Source organism: Carya illinoinensis, chromosome 5 (genome assembly GCF_018687715.1).
Source record: "Carya illinoinensis cultivar Pawnee chromosome 5, C.illinoinensisPawnee_v1, whole genome shotgun sequence".
Classification (NCBI taxonomy): domain Eukaryota; kingdom Viridiplantae; phylum Streptophyta; class Magnoliopsida; order Fagales; family Juglandaceae; genus Carya; species Carya illinoinensis.
Genome location: NC_056756.1, coordinates 12,091,422 through 12,110,042, shown reverse-complemented (window position 1 = coordinate 12,110,042; position 18,621 = coordinate 12,091,422). Strand labels below are relative to the sequence as shown.

At 34.6% G+C, this 18,621-nt stretch overlaps 3 protein-coding genes across 3 annotated transcripts; 2 read left to right on the top strand and 1 right to left on the bottom strand.

The window, feature by feature from the left end:
• Nucleotides 1-6,559: 6,559 nt before the first annotated feature.
• LOC122309078 (probable WRKY transcription factor 75) lies at nucleotides 6,560-8,900 on the bottom strand. Its single transcript, XM_043122437.1, has 2 exons — nucleotides 8,452-8,900; nucleotides 6,560-6,952 (listed from the first exon to the last, which is right to left on the bottom strand). Exons 1-2 carry the CDS (start codon nucleotides 8,823-8,825, stop codon nucleotides 6,775-6,777), a joined length of 552 nt encoding a protein of 183 aa, XP_042978371.1. The 5' UTR covers nucleotides 8,826-8,900; the 3' UTR covers nucleotides 6,560-6,774.
• Nucleotides 8,901-16,238: 7,338 nt separating this feature from the next.
• Nucleotides 16,239-17,060, top strand: LOC122310089 (protein FAR-RED IMPAIRED RESPONSE 1-like). The gene is made up of 3 exons (XM_043123976.1): nucleotides 16,239-16,393; nucleotides 16,484-16,750; nucleotides 16,853-17,060. The coding sequence occupies exons 1-3, from the start codon at nucleotides 16,239-16,241 to the stop codon at nucleotides 17,058-17,060; spliced, it is 630 nt and encodes a 209-aa protein (XP_042979910.1).
• A 462-nt stretch (nucleotides 17,061-17,522) lies between these two features.
• On the top strand, nucleotides 17,523-18,116 carry LOC122310088 (protein FAR1-RELATED SEQUENCE 9-like). The gene has a single exon (XM_043123974.1). The coding sequence runs from the start codon at nucleotides 17,523-17,525 to the stop codon at nucleotides 18,114-18,116; it is 594 nt and encodes a 197-aa protein (XP_042979908.1).
• Nucleotides 18,117-18,621: the final 505 nt, after the last annotated feature.

Sequence of the window (18,621 nt, the reverse complement as noted above, 5' to 3'; positions counted from 1 at the left end):
TTGGGTACCGATGCTAATAAGGTATGTATTAAATATCCTTGTAGTAATTTAACTGGCTAATTATGGGGTTAATAAGGATATCCCGTTGCTCATGGACCTAGAATCAAGAGATTTTGTTGTTACTAATAATTCTTAGGGGCGAGTAATGATATTGGTAATCTTCATGTTCTATTCCATGAGCTTAACATCATATCCCTAAAATTGAGTATCAAAGCCTTATGGAAGAAAAGAGTTAGAGGCAACTCCTTAATTATTACATGTGTGACTAACATTCCCAAGATTAGTACACAAGATAATAATATCAAAAGGCCTTCTAGTACTGTCTGAAATTCGTGACCATGGTCCTCTCCCTATGAAATCTAAATCCAACCTCATCCCTGAAAAAAGCCTAACTCAGGATGCATTGGTGGAGGCTGTTGTGTAGCTTTATTAGCACTAATGATTTGCCTGAGTTGGAACTACCGAGAACTTGAGAACTATCAGACAGTTCAAGAACTCCACCTCCTGGTGAAGACAAAGTCCCCCAAGCTAGTGTTCCTTTTATAGACTAAATGTGGTAGAGATAAAACGAAGAAAATAAGATACAAACTTGGGTTTAAACATTATTTTTGTGTAAACAGCAGAGGTAGAAGTGAGGGATTAGCATTACTTTGGAAGTCTCAATTGAAAGTTGAATGGTTTCTTATACAAATTGGCACATCTTAGTAATGATCAAGTTACATTGTGTTGATACCAACTAGCTCTTAATTAATTTCTATAGAAATCCTAATACTGCTCAAAGGAATGAGAGTTGGAAGTTGCTCCATGCCCTTAAACCTTTTGAGAACATTCCCTTGCTTTGTCTTTGTGATTTCAATGAAATACTCGGGTAGAATGAGAAGTTTGGAGCATCTAGAAGGCCTTACAGACAAATGTATTGGGAGTTTGTGATGTAAATCACCATAGTTATTTTGGGGACAAATTCACTTGAAAAAACAATAAAGAAGGCATAATTCACCAACAAAAGGCTTGATCAAGCTTTTGGGAACACAACCTTGCTCGATCTGTTTGAAAATCAATTGGTGAACCACCTTGTTGCTAATAGATCATACGATAGGCATATTCTCATATCTCTGCAATGTTAATCTGCAACATGGAAGAGACAAAGGCTATTCAGATATAAATCCAACTGGACCAAAAAGGAGGAATGCAATGCAGTGATAAGAAATGTTGGTATGGAGTTAGATGTTCCTCTAATAAATTGCAAAAAGCTTCAGAATGACTAAAGAGGTGCCAATTGAGCCTACAACAACAGAGTAAATATATGCACAAAAACCAAGGAAAACTCATCAAATCCAAGCTCGAATTGCTAGACCACCTAAAAGAGGAGAATGAATGCCAATTATATGAGGAAATAAAGGCTTTTATAGAAAAAGTTGGATTCCAACCTTAAAGTAGAAAATACTAGATGTAAACAAAGGACAAAACAAGCTTAGTTTAAATATGGCGATAGGAACAAACATTTTTTTCTCAAGTGTGCTAGCCAGAGAAGGAAAACCAATACTACAAGTAGAATCAAGAATAGAGCAAGCCAGGAAACAAAAGACCTTGAAGAAATTAGCTTAACTTTCCAATAATATTTCTAGTAGTTGTTTTTCTCTTCCAGGCTAGTAGGGAATGAAGATTGCCTTTCATCTTAGGAACCAGCAATGATTAAGGACATGAATTCTAATCTTATTAAAATGTTCACTCATTTGGAAGTCAAAGAGACAATCTTTAGCATGATCCCTTAGGTTCCCCCAACCCTGATGGGTTCCCTACTGGCTTCTACCAGTATCATTGGGACACAGTGGGGTCACCAGTTACTGAAGTAGTGCTAGAAGCCCTCAATGAAGGTAAATGATCTAAGAGAATGAATGACACTCATATAGTACTTATTCAAAAAAAAAAAAAAAAAAAATTCCCAGGTTACAGATTTTAGGCCTATCATCCATTGCAATATCTTATACAAAATCATTGCAAAGATAATGGCTAATAGATTGAAACTCACACTCCTTGACATTATCTCTCCAACTCAAATAGTTTTTGTACCTAGCAGACTCATTACAGATAATGTCATTGTGGCATTAGAGTTCCTGCATTCCATGAAGACCCGAATGAAGGGAAAGGAAGTTTTTATGACCCTTAAAATTGGTATGAGCAAAGTTTATAACAGGATTGAATGATGATTTCCTAGATCTATCATGAAAAATTTGGGATTTGCTCAAAGGTGAATAGACATTTCTATGCAATGTGTATCCTTGATCTCATACTTCTTTCTCATCAATGGAGTTCCTCAAGAAAGTTTTTGTCCAACTAGAGAGATTAAGGAAGGGGATCGTCTTTCTCCTTTCATTTTCATTCTTTGCACAAAAGCTCTCAGTAATCTCCTCAATAAAGCTAAAACTTATATATATTTGTATCATTGGCCTTCCTCTGCAAATGAATCAAATCCACATTAATCACTTTTCTTTTGCAGATGACAACTAGTTTTTTTGCTAGGCTAATTCTTTGGAGTTGAGCAAGCTTTTTAATTTGCTGGATTTATATGTAAAAGCTTTAGGGCAAAGACTCAACAAAGAGAAGACATCCATCTACTTTAGCAAGAATACCAGTGATGAAGTTAAGGATATTATAACTAGCATTGCAGGAATAAGAGCCACAAACTTCTATGAAAAATACCTGGGCCTTCCTGCCCTCGTGGGGAGATCAAGAACTCATTCTTTCAAAGGTATTTTAGATAAGGTGCAAGATAGATTGAGAAACTGGAAGCTGGAAGCTGGAATTCCTCTCTTAAGCTGGTAAGGAGATTTTTCTTATATCTGTTGTCTAGTTCATTCCTACCCACTGCATGGGTATCTTCAAGCTTCCTAAGCAACTGTTGCATGATCTAAACAGATTTGTAAATAGCAATCGGTGGGGCTAATAAGCTTAAGAACACAAAATCTATTGGGTAAGCTGGAATCAGATGAGGAAATCAAAAAGCATATGAAGTCTCAAATTTAGGGATATTGAAAATTTCAAAGCAAGTAAAGTAATGTTGGAGACTAATCCAAAACTCATCCTCTCTGGAAGCACAAGTTCTTAAGGTAAATATTTCCCAGCAACATCTTTCTCAGAAGCAAAAGTTGGGCACAATTCTTTATACTTTAGTAAAGTTTTATGGCTATGAGACACTTGCTTGAAGAAGCGCTAACCTAGATGATAGGAGATGGGGAATCAATTGCTATATGGAAAACAAATCCCACATAACACTTTCAAGGTTCATAGAGGTTCAAAGTTCCATTAGATTTCTACAAGCAGATACTAAAGTCTCAACTCTTATTGATAAGGATGCCAATCAATGGAAGTGCTATCTAGTAGATGCAATTTTCTCTAAAGAAGAAGTTAATCTAATCAAAGTTATTCCAATCAGTCCTTATAGCAGACCTAACAAGTTAATATGGTGGTGTACCCCAATAGGTGAATTTAATATGAAAAGTGCTTACCATCTCATAACAGAATTGGAAGAGAGGACCTCGGGATAATCATCTGTTGGTTTAAATTAGAAGGATACCTGGACTAAGATATGGCACTTGACCATCCCAAATGCATCCAAAACCTTCCTATGGAGAGCTTGTTTAAATGCTCTCCCAACTAGATCTAACTTGATGAGATGGAAAGTTGTTAACAATTCTTTATGTCCAATCTGTAAGCAAGAACTTGAAACCACATAACATGCTCTTTGGGCGTCTCCCTTTGCATGAGATGTATGGGGTCAATGTGCAACCGAGATCTAAAATCCTGGCTTCTAGAATCAGTCATTCTAATATACAATTGAAACTTTGTTTGTGGTGTTAGAAGAGGAAGAAATGATTGAGTTTTCTATCATAACTTGGAAGATCTAGAAAAGAAGAAATTATTTTGTTTTCAATAAAAAATTCATTCACCCTAATATCCTTGTCCAGTAATCAAGACTATTTCTAGAAGACCTTAAACAAGTTAGAGATGTGTACAAAAAGTCTGTTGCTGCTATGGACTCCAATGGAAGATGGGAGGCTCCACCAAGAGGTAGGGTTAAAATTAATTTGGGGGTGCACTTGGACAAGACTCAATGCAAGGTTGTCGTATGAGCTATCATACGTGACTTGGAAGGTAAAGTAATGGCCTTTTCGAGAATGAACAAGGAGTTATTCTCTGATCCTTTACTAGCAGAAGACTTTGCAGCCCTCAAGCCACTCTCTTTTGCAAAGACTTGGGTTATGATGACATAGTCTTGGAAGGGGATGCTTAATTTGCAAGTGATCCAAGGTCTTACATCTTTTGTGCAAATTGACTTTTATCCTGGTATGCTTATTTTAGACACGAGATCGACTCTAGCTAAGTTTGATTCATGGTCAATTCAACGCACAAAGCGTACTAATAATACAATGGCTCATGCCTTGGGTAAAGATGCTCTCGGTATCAATGATTCTATCATGCATTGTATTGGAGGCAATTCTTTCATGTATTCAATCTCTTTTATAGAGCAATATGAATAAAGTATGCTTTCTATAAAAATATTTTTTTGAAAAAAAAAAGAAAGAAAAAAAAGTTGAACTCAATGATTGAGTTTTTTAGATTAATTATTAATACATTGATTAAGAACATAATAGTTCACTGTGATCTACAATATGCTGAATATAAAGAGACCATTTCACAATAAATATATTAACATAAACAAAGTAAGAGAAATATCTACGAGTGTGTGGGTTGCCATATTTGCATTTCTTCGCGAATGCAACACTTTAACATAATTGAAATAACTCATCAAAATTTTAGACTTAGTTTGGTTTCACAAAATTTTGAAACCATCTTATTCTATTTCATATCATCTTATCCTATTTCAACATCTAAACATCATTCAAATATAAATATTTTTCATTTTCAACTTTTTTATCTAATTAATCATTACCTAATCATTATAATTTTCCTAAACATCCCAACTTTTTTAAATCACAAAACAAAAATTATATTATAATTCTCTTTTAACTTTATAATTTTTTTCTTCAACTTTTTATCTCTCATTTTTCAAAATTTCATAAAAATTTTAATTCAAAAAATTTCACTACTATTCACAATTTTCTTATCTTACCTCATGATATCATTTGTGTGACTAAACAAGGTCTTGGCATCTTCAATAAATTGTCCATAACTATTAAAATTAACACTGGAGTCATTTAAAATTATCACCTTCAAATACAATCAAGTTCAGATCGACCCAAATCAAGACATGGTTTCATCGCCTCCATAGCACCTAACTGAGATGAATGCTTGTTTGAATTTGGCTGTTTTTTTTTATTTTGTTTGGGTGTAGAAAGAGTAAAACCTAGATGCTGATATATATATTATAACGTATTTAACCAGTTTATAACAAAAATGAAGACATCTAGTTTATCTCATTATTAGTTGTTTCAACAACTTCGATCATTATTTAGAACAAAATTATTTCACCTCAAAATTATGCCATGGTTTTTTCTTTACAATTTGAAATGTCAATTGTGCAAAATAATAATTAATTAATTAATAACCAATAGTACTGACATTTTCAATTCACTGTAAGCATTAATTTATCCACAAATCTTCATGACTACCATCATTTTTTTTCTTTCTTCTTTTTTGTACGTAGCCAGATATCATTTGTGGGAAAAATAAGTTTGCAACAATTTCATTCATTGCAAATATTTTAGTCGCAAAATTCTTTTATTTCTTGCATGTTATGAGCTACCATTTTCCCTTCTATTTTGTTTTCACACGTTTGTATGTAATTAACTTCATTAGAAACAAGATGAATTTGTATACATATTACAAGAAAATGAATATTTGTGATGAATTATATGTGATGAGAATGAATATTTACAATAAAAATAGACTTATTTTGACAGATAATGATCATTTTCATAAGAAATAAATGGCCACAACTAAATAGTTTTTTTTTGTAGTGGCATTCGATCAATATATCAAGCTGGCTGACTTGCCATTCTCATCGTAAGAAATATGTTTATTGTATAAGAATTGCTAATAACCGATGATCATACACACTTTATATATCTTATAAATTTCTATATTTCAATTCTTTTCTTCAATTTCAGGTAGTTGAAAACTGCTTAATTTGTTTGTATAAAGAAAAATAATAATTACAACGTACATGAATATCAATCAATAAACATCATAAAATGTCATGAAATACAATTAATGTTATAAATACGCATTAGATCATGGGTAAAGTGTAACTTTTAAACCACCAATGGCAAATCAACTTAAATTACTGATAATGAGACAAGTACTTTAATTTAAAACACAGACTAGATCGTGCAATTAATGTAATTTTTCCCTAAACTTTTGAATAAAACATCTAAGGACCGGAGCATTAGCTGATCATCTCTGGCCGGCGGTTGTGCCGTCGGGGCCATAAGCCTCCCGGACTATACCCCTCGTCCCCCCCCCCCCCCCCCCCCCCCAAGTAATTAATCTCCATAAAATGAATCAAATTGAAAAATAAATGTATTTTCACGTACGCCAATTAATTTAAGTAGTTTCCTTTTATCACCACAATACAAAAAGGGCCAAATCCATCCCAATCTTCTTCTTCTTCCTTTTTTCTTTTTTTTTTTTCTTTTTATAAAAAAAAAAGGTATTATTCTGAGGATTTAAAGTTTTAGAATACAGAGAATTATATACATAAAGTACTGATAGACGTCGTGGGTCGATCTCTGCAAGTTCTGATCGATCTCGTCCTTAAAAGGAGGCGTAAATTTGCATCTGGCTCAAGATGTGCTCAAAGTTGTCAGTAGACTTCTGAATCGGATGTGAATGCATCCCTTCATAAGTTGTTTCGACGATCCCTTCATCTTTAGTTAGTCTCTGAACCTGCTTTTTGACGTTACAACCTTGGTGTGTGCAACGGTAGTAGCTTCTGAAAATATTAATTAAAGAAATAACAGATAATTAATTATTAACTCGATATTGTAAATTACTGAACATTAATGCATGCATTTTGAATGTCAATCAATTAATACAAACTAGGATTAGCTAGCTAGCTAGATAGCTTCATGCTTCAAATATATTTAAATACTGGTCCCAACTAATTAATTAGCTCTTATATTTTATTATTATGACATGTTGTTTACATATCATATCATGTTCTTCAATTCAAATAAAGTACATGTACTATATATACACAATACACGATCATATAATGGAATAAGTCCCTGTAAGTTATAATCTACCTCAAATGAAGCAATTAGAATGATGGAGGGTTTGTTTATAGGGACATTAATGTGTTAGAGATCTGACAGCCAGAAACTTGTAACGAATGTGAATCAAACCTTTTGCATGGAGGAGGACTCTGATATCAATAAAAAGTTGAATTGAATATATAGTAATCCAAGAGGAACTAGCCTTTTTTCTTCTATGATTTTTGTTATTTTAATTTCATTTTTTTTACGACCTACTTAATTACTTACTAAATGAATATTAAAAGACCTTGATCATGATGATCTCCTTGTTTCATTTTACTTTGGAGTGCAGACGATCGACGACGTTCCATCTTCTTCTGATCAATTTTTAGCTCAATTTAATTATCATGAATATAATGGAGATCGAGAAAAACCTATATTTATCAATATCACTCAATAGAATCAAACTATATTCACGAATGCTCCATCCAAACACACCCAGCCTCCCTTAGGTTGAGTCTTCTAATATAATGCATGGCAACCGGAGTAGTTTCGTTTTTTAGTATTAATATAATTAACTTGATTATAATTTATACTCGGATTTATAAAGGTTTCGGAGGAATGCATTATGCTCTGTATCTTCGAAAAAGAAGATCATGTATATGTCAATATATATGTATATATACACACTAACTAACAACTAGATATTCACTGTAAGGTCTCATGCTCTGCCCGTGAGACTGCAATATGCATCATTGCATATATATATATATATATATATATATGAATGGTTATCACATCCAACGTTATCAAGTTTTCCCTGCGAGAAGATCATATAATTGCAACTTTTCATATATTTTTGTTTGAGTACTCTCTCTCTCTCTCTCTCTCTCTCTCTGATCTCTCTCCCTACCGTCACTTTAAGATTTTCACATGAAGATTGGAAAAAATATGAAATATATACACCATTTGTTTTTCTGATCAACTAGGTTTTGAATCTTTGATTCTGGTTGGTCTTGGTTAATTACATTGATCTGGAGGCAAATTAAGCAGGAGTTTTTTCTGCTATTAAACGATATTAATATATACATATACACACAAACACACACACAAAAATATGCAATACTATGCATGCCGGATTTGATCACACAATAGTATGATTTGTGAGATATATTAGCTAGGTATGAAATTAATTTTATAACAATATGAAATGGAAATTAACTACGTGCGTACGTACCTCTGAAATTTGTTGTTCTTCACTGCCTTTTGCCCATATTTCCTCCATCTATACCCATCATCCAATATATCGACCTGGCTCCTTGTTTGAAAGGCATATCTTGGCTTTCTTACCTTCTTCCCAAGATTTTTCTTCCCTGCTAACTTCACGTCATTACGATCCGTTTCAGACCCCACAAAGAAGCTTTTGCTCTGAGGAACATTATTTGCGTTTGAAACTGGAAGTTGATCCATCTCCGACATCAGTCCCAAGAACCCATTAGTCTTGCTACCTTGGAACTCGTTATGAGCACGAGAATCGGCCATGTTCAGTGACAAGGAAGAAGCTGGTGGTGTTGCAGATGAAGAAGAAAAAAATGTTTGGTAGCTATCCATAAATTCGGAGGGAGAGATCAGAGAGGGAGGTTTTCTGGACCCTGGTTATAAAAAGGGAGGCTGAAATTAGAATCCATTGCGTGGGTAATTATAAAGGCCTTGAGGATTTGATTGAAGTTGGAATCTTCGATCGAAACAGTCACGAGGAGGCGTGATGGCTATAGCTAGCCGTCAGGGCAGCATCTTTATTCTATGTTTGATGTCGTAAACGGCACGTAAATCAGTGAGATTAGTTTGGACAAAAGAATGTTTATTTTAACAAATTAATTAAGGATTATTGTACCTTCATCTCAACGAAGGATGAAAAATTAATGTGGAGTCATCGTCATTTTGATGAACGTTAGGAAAGTAATTATTGTATTAATTAGCATCGGTTTAATAATTATATATATAATATATAGCTTGGTAGATGATTTGACCGGACTCATGATCTAATAAATTTCTTGTTAAGAGTAAATTTTCTTTCAAATTTGAGTAATTTAAATTATATTAATAATGTAACAAGTTAATTAAAGTCACATAGACATAGGATGCATGATGATCGGCCAGTACTTGGTGTATATATATATATATATCCATATCATGATCGGGGCTATTTCTTTTTACACGGGTATATATATATATATAATGAATTAAGCAGCCCCACGAGGATGGACCATTGATTATATAGGAATCGGTGGACTGCGTCTGTTCGCATGTCGAGTAGTTTCTTTGGTCAGAGCATGTTTTTTCATAAATTTTCTGTTGTTTGTTGAACCTTTATTTTTTCTAATGTTTAAAAAAATATTTATTTAAAAAAAAAAAAAGATTGTACTAGAAGGCACGTTCAGAAGTAAGAGCTGGACGACACAATAGAAGAACCCATAGTGTTATATATACCAGAGGCTTCAGCAGAATCTATGACCTTAGATCTTTTCAGATCGATCTAATCTACACCACCACTTCCAATCATTTTGATCCATCGTGTTGTATATGTTAACTACTTCCCAAGTTAAAGATTTGCAATATTACAATAATGTGGACATCTCCACCAAATTAATAGACCATGACAATTGATCACATGGAGAGCAATGACTTCTGCATACTCTCTCATGAGTTATTCAAAAGTCGCCCTTGGTTTTGTCAAGGCTCTTGGTCCTAGAGATAGAATTCATTGCATGGTCATTTTCTTCATTTTATTTCTTTGCATGCTCTGTTTTGATTGGAATGATCAGATAATTGTTAGGAACTCCACCACCCATTTCTGTACGTACGTAGTTTAATTTTAATATCGATATAAATGAAGTTGGTTGAAAAAATAACAACCATGTCTTGACAATTTGGATGATCGATGGATCGTTTTTTTCCCTAATCCGGTAGAATTGGAAGAACGCAAAAGAGTCTCCCAAGAGTCAAAAGATTGGATAGATTGTAGTAGTACGGAGATATTGAACTCAGAACTACATGAGCTAGTGGCCGTGGGACTAACTTGAGAAATTTGTAATAGCAAAAACTCTCGGAGTCTTTTGTTGTGCTCTTTTACTAGGAATTATGTAGCATTACTCGGTTGTTTTAGGTTCCGTCGTTTGATCCAAACTAACGATGTTTAAGAACTATATACGTACGTACTTTTTCAATGAATTATGAACCTTAACTATAAATATTACATGCATATGTGTATATATATACACACACATATATATGTTAAACCTCGTATATGTGGGACTACTCAGATCAGTTTTCTAGGAATTGTACTCTTTCTGTTCTAACAGAGGAATATATAGCTACCGATAACCAACACACACACACATCTTTCCATGTTTTGAGATTCAATGGATGTTGAAATTGTAAACCTAATACTTCCAATTCTTGAACTAATCTTTCCAGATTTAATCCTGAGACTGATCAACGGATATGGAAAATATGAAGGTAATACCACTATTCATAGTCAATGTATTTGACTAAATGGTACACAGAGAGAGAGAGTCTATATTCAAGAAGAAATGAGAGGATTTCCCTTCTATAATTAAGTTCATAGTTTCTTTTTTAAGTTTGTTTTCATATATTTTCTACCGAACTGGCCAGCGTACGTCTTGTGGTCATAATTAAGTTTTTTATATATATGAAAACACATTTTCAGCTTATAATCATTCAACGAAAATGGCTTTTTTTTTATTAATTATGCATTGTGGGTCGATGTCGTAGAGAGAGAGGGGACACAGACAGATCGAATTATGCTACCATATATACATATATAATAATAATAATAATAATTAAACACGTGCGTTTGAATATTCTTAAGAAGGGAGTCAAAACTCATGATGGTGTTAGGTTTGAAAACTTGGTTGGTGAAAGGTGACTCTTCGTACAATGGCGCAGCCTATGGTTTCAAAGAAACTATTCCACTTGCATGCATGCTTTAGCAGATGAGCCGTGTGCCAATAAAATATGGCGATTACGTACCCGCATCTTTTTCTATTTATTTTTTAAAAAAATTTATAAATTAGACATAATATATTTTTATTTTTTCTTATGGTATACAAATGACGAACAGAAAAATTCTTTTAATTTAATAAGAATAAAACAAATAAAAATATGTATATAATATAAAAATAATGAATAAAATGAGTTATTATTTTTTTTCGCATACCGTCTTTATCAATAGAAAATTTGGACACGGGTATTAATTTGTCTGATCTCATAATTCTAGATTGAACGGTAATCATGAACAAAAAATCTGACTTTCCACCTCTTTTTCCAGCCCTGATGTGATTATTGAACGGAGGTAGGGACCAAGCAAAGCTACTCATACTTTTCGCCTACCCATGCTGTAGGATTGGATATGGACGTTGGACACGTACACTTTCTTTGAAATAAATTCAAAAGACCGTACAAATATGCATTTACCATATCACAGTTTTCAAACCTCATCATGAGTTGGAAATAAGTTAAATAAAATCACACGCTAATTAAGCGACTGATTTAGGAACAAACTTGTCTTAGAATTTTGAATATGATACTAGATTATATAGAATAATCAAAATATATATGGGTCATGACTCATGTCGCGTACGTGTGGGTCATATTTTTACAACAAAGTCAATATATGGGTGGGACATAATCCATCTATTGAGCTCCATGTTTTCTTTTGCTTTGACATTATTACATGCATCTCAAAGCATGATTCCGTGAGATAAGTGATCTCTTATTCTGAAACTATGCCAACTGTCGGGTATACGTAGTACTACTGCTAGCTGCATTTGGGCCATGTGAAGGTGTGTGAAGGTGTTTGATGAAAGATTACTAATAATACGTACAGTGGAGGAGGGGGGTAGTACTATAGATTGCCTATATAATCTACAATAAAGGCCTCGTGGCGGCCGTCTATTGCTAATTTGCTAGCAGCCTACGTACCTAGCCATAATTCCGGTCTTTTGATCCTCATGTAGTGGGACCGAGGGGGAAGAGGCCAAATGCCTTCAGAATTAATTACAGTAAGCCGCACTTAGGGTTGGGTCCTAATGATATTGATCATAGATGAACTGTAAAGTTGTTGTTTTCAGTTTTCAACTTCGTAATAACTTTATCCAACTTTAGATTTTTCTATGGAAAAATATTTTAGTTCTAAAAAAAATTACACAAAAATAAATTTATAAAATCATAATAAAAATAAATTTATAAAATCATAACGTGATATATTAAATTATAAAATTAATACTTTTATCGCAAAGTAGTTTTAATATATTAATAAATAAAATCATATTAATTTGTGAATTTCTTTTTAGAAATAATTTACCCATAAGCCGGTCACCTTATACCCTACGTGACAAATCGGTTCTGTCTGACTCCTGGCCCCCAAACCTCCCCTTCATTTGCCCTTCTTCTTTGTGATTTTTCTCACGAAACGTAATGCGATTGCTCCAACGAAACTCTCCCCTAACCACTACATGAGAAACAAATTTTGTGATTAAAATGACTATTTTTGACGAAAAAAATAGTACGTTTTTTATTGAACAATCATTTTAGTTATAAAAACTCGTTTTTCTTGTAGTGAACTTTATCTACCTCTCAATGTCTTGTGTGTAGAAAATTTAATTGAAAAAAAGTAAAAATCAAACCAACCCAAAGTTGAAATCAAGGAGATAGAGAGAGATGACTTGGTGAGAGAGAGGAGATGGAGGTTCGGTGAGAAAGAACTTGAGAGAGAGGGGATTCGATGAGAGACAAGTCGAAGAGAGAGAGTTTGATGAGAAAGATGAATTGGTGATAAGCCTGACATTAGAAAGAAAAAATAAAATAAAATAAAGCCACATAAATATGAGATGTAGAGTGAATAGTAATTAATGTATAGCATACCTTTTATTTTTATATAATCTCTTTATATTTAGAATACTTCTCTTTTATGTTTAAGCCTTATTATTCTAATCATTTTGTAGATATCCATGCGATATGATAGTCTCTGCGAAAGATAAAAATAAAGGCTACTAGACTCTTTTTTCTTTTCATGTTTGATTAGCCTTTTCCGCACCGTTTTCCTACTTTCTGAATGTTTTATAATAAGCAAGAAAAGCAGTTCATGTACACGTGTTTAATTCCTAATGCTTTCCAAAATAGATCCTTGTACATATATTTATATATATATATATATATATAATCACCCAACCATGCATGCTGGCTGCACATAATTTGTATATGGAAAATGATATTCGAACCAATAAATTCTATCGAAGATTTGTACCGATTGGTTTTTTTAACTTTATAGTTAAGGAAATATTTTTCAATGAATTTGTGACATTTTAAAAAATATTTAAGATGGTTTAAAAATATTTAAAAAAAAAATTGCACTGTCAATATAAACCATCGATGGAGTTCTCCCGTGCACGCAGCAGGGTCCTTTGTATTTATATATCAATAATGCTACATACCACCGGGGCGTAACCCCGCTGCATCCCTGTAGCTGACGAAAAAAATAATTAAAAAAAAAAAGGAAAAAGGCTGAAGAAAGTAGAGTTGAACGTGGGATGAATATTTTGACGTGATTTTGAAGAGAAGCGGGCAGAGGCCAAACCGGAACCTCCCATCGCCAAACTGGAAGCTCCCATCGCCGACGAGCTAAACCCTTGATTTTTCTGTGCTTTCATCTGTATTTGTGAGTAAGTAAGAGAACGGTTGGTTAATCTTTGAAGAACAGTGAAGAAAACTGTGCAGGATCTGAAAACCCCAAGCAGAGACGTTGCCGAGGAGCTAGAACTGGGTTTTAGCTTGTTGTTTCATTTGCATTTGTGGGTAAGAGAACGGTTTTAACTGAGGTTGTCTTTAAACATTTGGATTTAGTTGTTGTTACACATTTTCTCGTTTGTTTATTTGTTCTCCTGTGTTAATTTTTTTTTATTTGTTTTTGGGCATTTTCTATTGCTTAGTAGTGGGTTTTTTTTGGTATTTTCAGTAGCTTGGGTTTTTTTTTTTGGTACTTGCCTTTGATTCAGGAAGGAGAAAGCTCATTCAGTAAACTGTACTTTAACCGGGGATGTATGTAGCATTATTGTTAGACTTTTCCTTTGAACTAACCTTTACACACTGTAGGCTCACGGAGGTTTGAGGCTCTGTGATGAATTTGTAATGCTTTTTTTTTTTCATTCTAGAAATTCCTTTGAGACGAAAAGTATCTTTTTTATATAAAAATTTTGGTCCTAAAGATATAAATTGTTGTAGTGAGGGACTACTTCCTTTTGATTTGGGGACTTTGATTGAATGAGATTGTAGATATCAAAACAGGAAATTGCTATTTGAACTCCAAGCAAGTCATGCGCCTTGAATGACCTCTTAAGACTCTTGCTAGTGCCCAGCTCCTTTGCGAATAATAGATTATTATATGGTTGAGTATCTTATCTAGGTGTAGACTTATGATTAATTTCATTAATTATGGTAGTGTTTGGTTATGATAAATTTTGAGCATTTTTTTTAGAGTGGGTTATGATAAATTTTGAGCATTGGTAAGACTGGCGAGTTAAGACTGGGAGAGCTGGGGTTTGTTTGGATTTCAATTCATTTCATATACATATGTGTATTTGCATGTACATGCATGTTCTGGAATAGTACATATGTACATGAATTGATGATGTCCATTAATTATCATTGGCCTCCATATTCAGTGGAACACGCTTACATTATGAGGATGAAGGAAATCCTCATAATCTCGCAAACTGACACTTAGGCCCACTTTTTCATTGTTCAAGTTCATGACATCAATCATGAGAATGGCCATATTCGAATTGAAATCAAAGTAAAGCAAAAATTAGAATAAGTTTATTTGGCCCCTAGTACTTAACGCGTATTAATTAGTTAAGATGGTTTTGATTTGGCCCCTAGTAATTATGAAGAATCTAAGCAAGTACAGATCAGCTAAACCATAAAACAAATTATCTTCATTGATTTTTGTTTTATATATAATTGATCACTAGCCTCTTCATTATTATTTTGATAAGGTGGGGGTGGCTAGGTGGGGATGATCTCCATGTAGACTCCTCCAGGCTCTCTTATGAGAAAGGAGACAAATGATCATTTCAAATCACTAAGTTCTGCATATTAATAAGTTGAGGTTGTTACTTGAGGTTGCAATTAATACCATGTGTTCATTTGATTAAATGCCTTTAAAAAGTAATTAAGATTTCATATTTATGTTGAATTACTTAATTCGTGGTAGTTCTATTATATTTTTCCAGCATGGGAAACAAGAAAGAACAACCAACTATGCAAACATCATCTAGCTCAAATCCTCCATCGGAGGTATGTATGTTATATAATTGTGCACTTCAATAACATTGGTACTGTTGATATTTCTTGTTTGAAAATATATCAATAACTTTATCTAATAATGTTAGGCCATACCATCAACCACGCAAAACATTCCACCTTACATGGCTGGTTACTTTGGACCAGTGCCTACGTGGTCACCAACTTTTCTACCATATCCGGCTGGTAACCAATATCCAATCAACATACAGGTAGTGATAACTTGTAGTGGATTTTTTTTTAATAAGTTGGCTTTTTTGCAACTATTACAAAAATAAGGTGCCTTAATTGCAGCAGTTTAACTGATGAGCTTTTATAATTTGTTGCAGAATTCTAGTTACTCTTTTCAAGGAATCATGGAGCTTCCGACTCCTATCAGCAATACAAGCTCTGCCATGAGCAAGATAGTTGGTTCAGAACTCGATAATAGAGCTGATGGTGGGGAATCTGAAGCGCCAATAGCGTACTGAGGAACGACCAAATCATACGAAATCTAATAGTGGCAGTCCCTTGAAATCTCAAAATGTCCAAGTGGTTGATGATGATACGATTTAGGAGCCAAAGTCGGGAATAGAGTTTAATTCCCTTGAAGAGCTATTATGTTATTATAAGAAATATGGTAAAAAATGTGAGTTTGGGATGATGACAAAACGGACTGATAGGGAAGAAGATGACTCTGTTAAATACGTCACTCTTTGTTGTGCCCGAGGTGGGAAGGCCCGGAATAGGACGTTGAATGTTGCCAAGCCACGTCCGACAGGAAAGACAGAATGTAAGGCAAGGATTAATGCCTTAAAGTAAGATGGAGTGCTGAGGTTGACGACAGTACATAATATCCATAACCATGGCCTCAGTCCAAAGAAATCCTGCTTCTTTCGATGTAATAGAGAAGTTAGTGATGCCGTAAAAAGGGTCCTAGATACCAATGATTTGGCTGGCATCCAAGCGAGTAAGAGTTACGGATCTCTCGTTGTTGGAGCGGGTGGATTCGAGAATCTCCCATTTCTCGAAAAGGATTGTCGCAATTATATTGACAAGGCAAGACATCTACGACTTGGCGTAGGTGGTGCTGGAGTGCTTCGACAGTATTTCTTACGGATGCAATACAAAAATCCTGGATTTTTTTATATGATGGACATAGATGATGACGGGAGGTTAAAAAATGTATTTTGGGCAGACCCCTGTAGTAGAGCAGCGTACCAATATTTCGGCGATGTGGTGACATTCGACACCACATACCTAACAAATTGATATAGGATGCCCTTTGCACCATTTGTTGGTGTAAACCACCATGGGCAGTCAATTCTGTTGGGAGCCGGCTTGATTTCTAGTGAGGATACCGAGACATTTGTGTGGTTATTCGAGACATGGTTGCAATGCATGGATGGTATCGCTCTGAAAGCTATTATCACTGATCAAGATAGAGTGATAAATGCAATCGCTCTTGTCTTTCCAAATACCTAGCACAGATTTTGTCTTTGGCATATATTGAAGAAATTTCCCGAGAAACTTGGCTCATATGGTTCCTACAAAACTGGGATGAAAAGTGCCTTGATGAAATGTGTATATGACACCCAACGTGTTGATGAGTTTGAGAAGTGTTGGGATGAGTTGCTTACCACTTACAACTTGCATGAGAATGCGTGGTTGCAGAGCCTATACGTTGAGCGTGAACATTGGGTACCGGCATTTTTGAAGGAGTGTTTTTGGGCTGGAATGAGTACAACGCAGCGAAGCGAGAGCATGAATGCATTCTTTGACGGTTATGTACATTCTAGGACAAACTTAAAGGAGTTTGTAGACCAATTTGATAACGCGTTAAAAAAAAAGATTGAGAATGAAAATCTAGCAGACTTCTAGTCATTTAATGTCACAATCCCTTGCATATCTCGATCTTCGATTGAAAAGAGGTTCCAAGAGTTGTACATGATTGCGAGGTTCAAGGAAGTTCAGCAGCAAGTCAACGACATCATTGACTTGAATCCGAAGTTACATAAAAGTAATGGTGCAGTAAAGACATATATGGTTGAGGATGAAGTAGTTTTGGAGGAGTTCACTAACTTGGTTCGGCATTTTGTGGACTTTAGTGAGGATGATGCAGTTGCAAAGTGCTCTTGTGGTTTATTTGAGATGAGGGGGATATTGTGTCGGCACATTTTGGCTGTATTCAGGTGTAACGATATTAAATATTTGTCGGAAATATACATTTTAGATCGATGGAGGAAGGATATTAAAAGGCGATATACATTAATCCACAGTAGCTATGATGAAGGGGACCAACAACCAGATGCTAATAGATATTCAAGTCTTTTAAGTATTTGTTATCAAGTGATTACTCATGCAGCTGGTTCGAGAAAGCATACTGAGGATGCAAGAAGTAAGTTATATGCCATGATTGAGCTGTATCGTGCCAATGAAGAACTCCCATCTTTCACTCAAATTGGTTCTAATGTTGATCCTTCGGCAAATGACACTACGGTCGGGTGTTCTGGGGAAGTACACAGTCCACGTGTTGTGTGAAGTAAAGGCAAACCTCCATCTCTAAGAAGAGCATCCAGGATAGAGATAGACATGAGGAAAGCAAAAGCAAAGACAAAGAAAGCATCGGTAAAGGGGAAGCGGAAAGAGGTACCATAATTTTATGTTATTCGGGTGTTACAGTTATTTTATTAAATATAAGTATTTGTTAATAATGTATATTTTTTGTTAAAAAGCGAGATGGAGGAGATACCCGGGTCGTGGATAAAGGAGATACACCTATTGCGGAAGTATGCAGGAGTTTATTTGGCCCTTCTGAGATCGATCTCTCCAATGTTGGAGACATGCAGGTATATTAATAAGTTTATATTTATTAATAAGTTCATTGATTTGGTTTTATATTTGCCATTGATTTCCAGCAGGCTATTCCGGGTGTGGGTATAGACATTACTGAAACACAGTCCCGAGAAATAGTGATGTAGAGTCAAGAAAGCGTAAGTGGATTTGTGCCCTTTATCCTCGACTTTAATACTAATATTTATTAGTA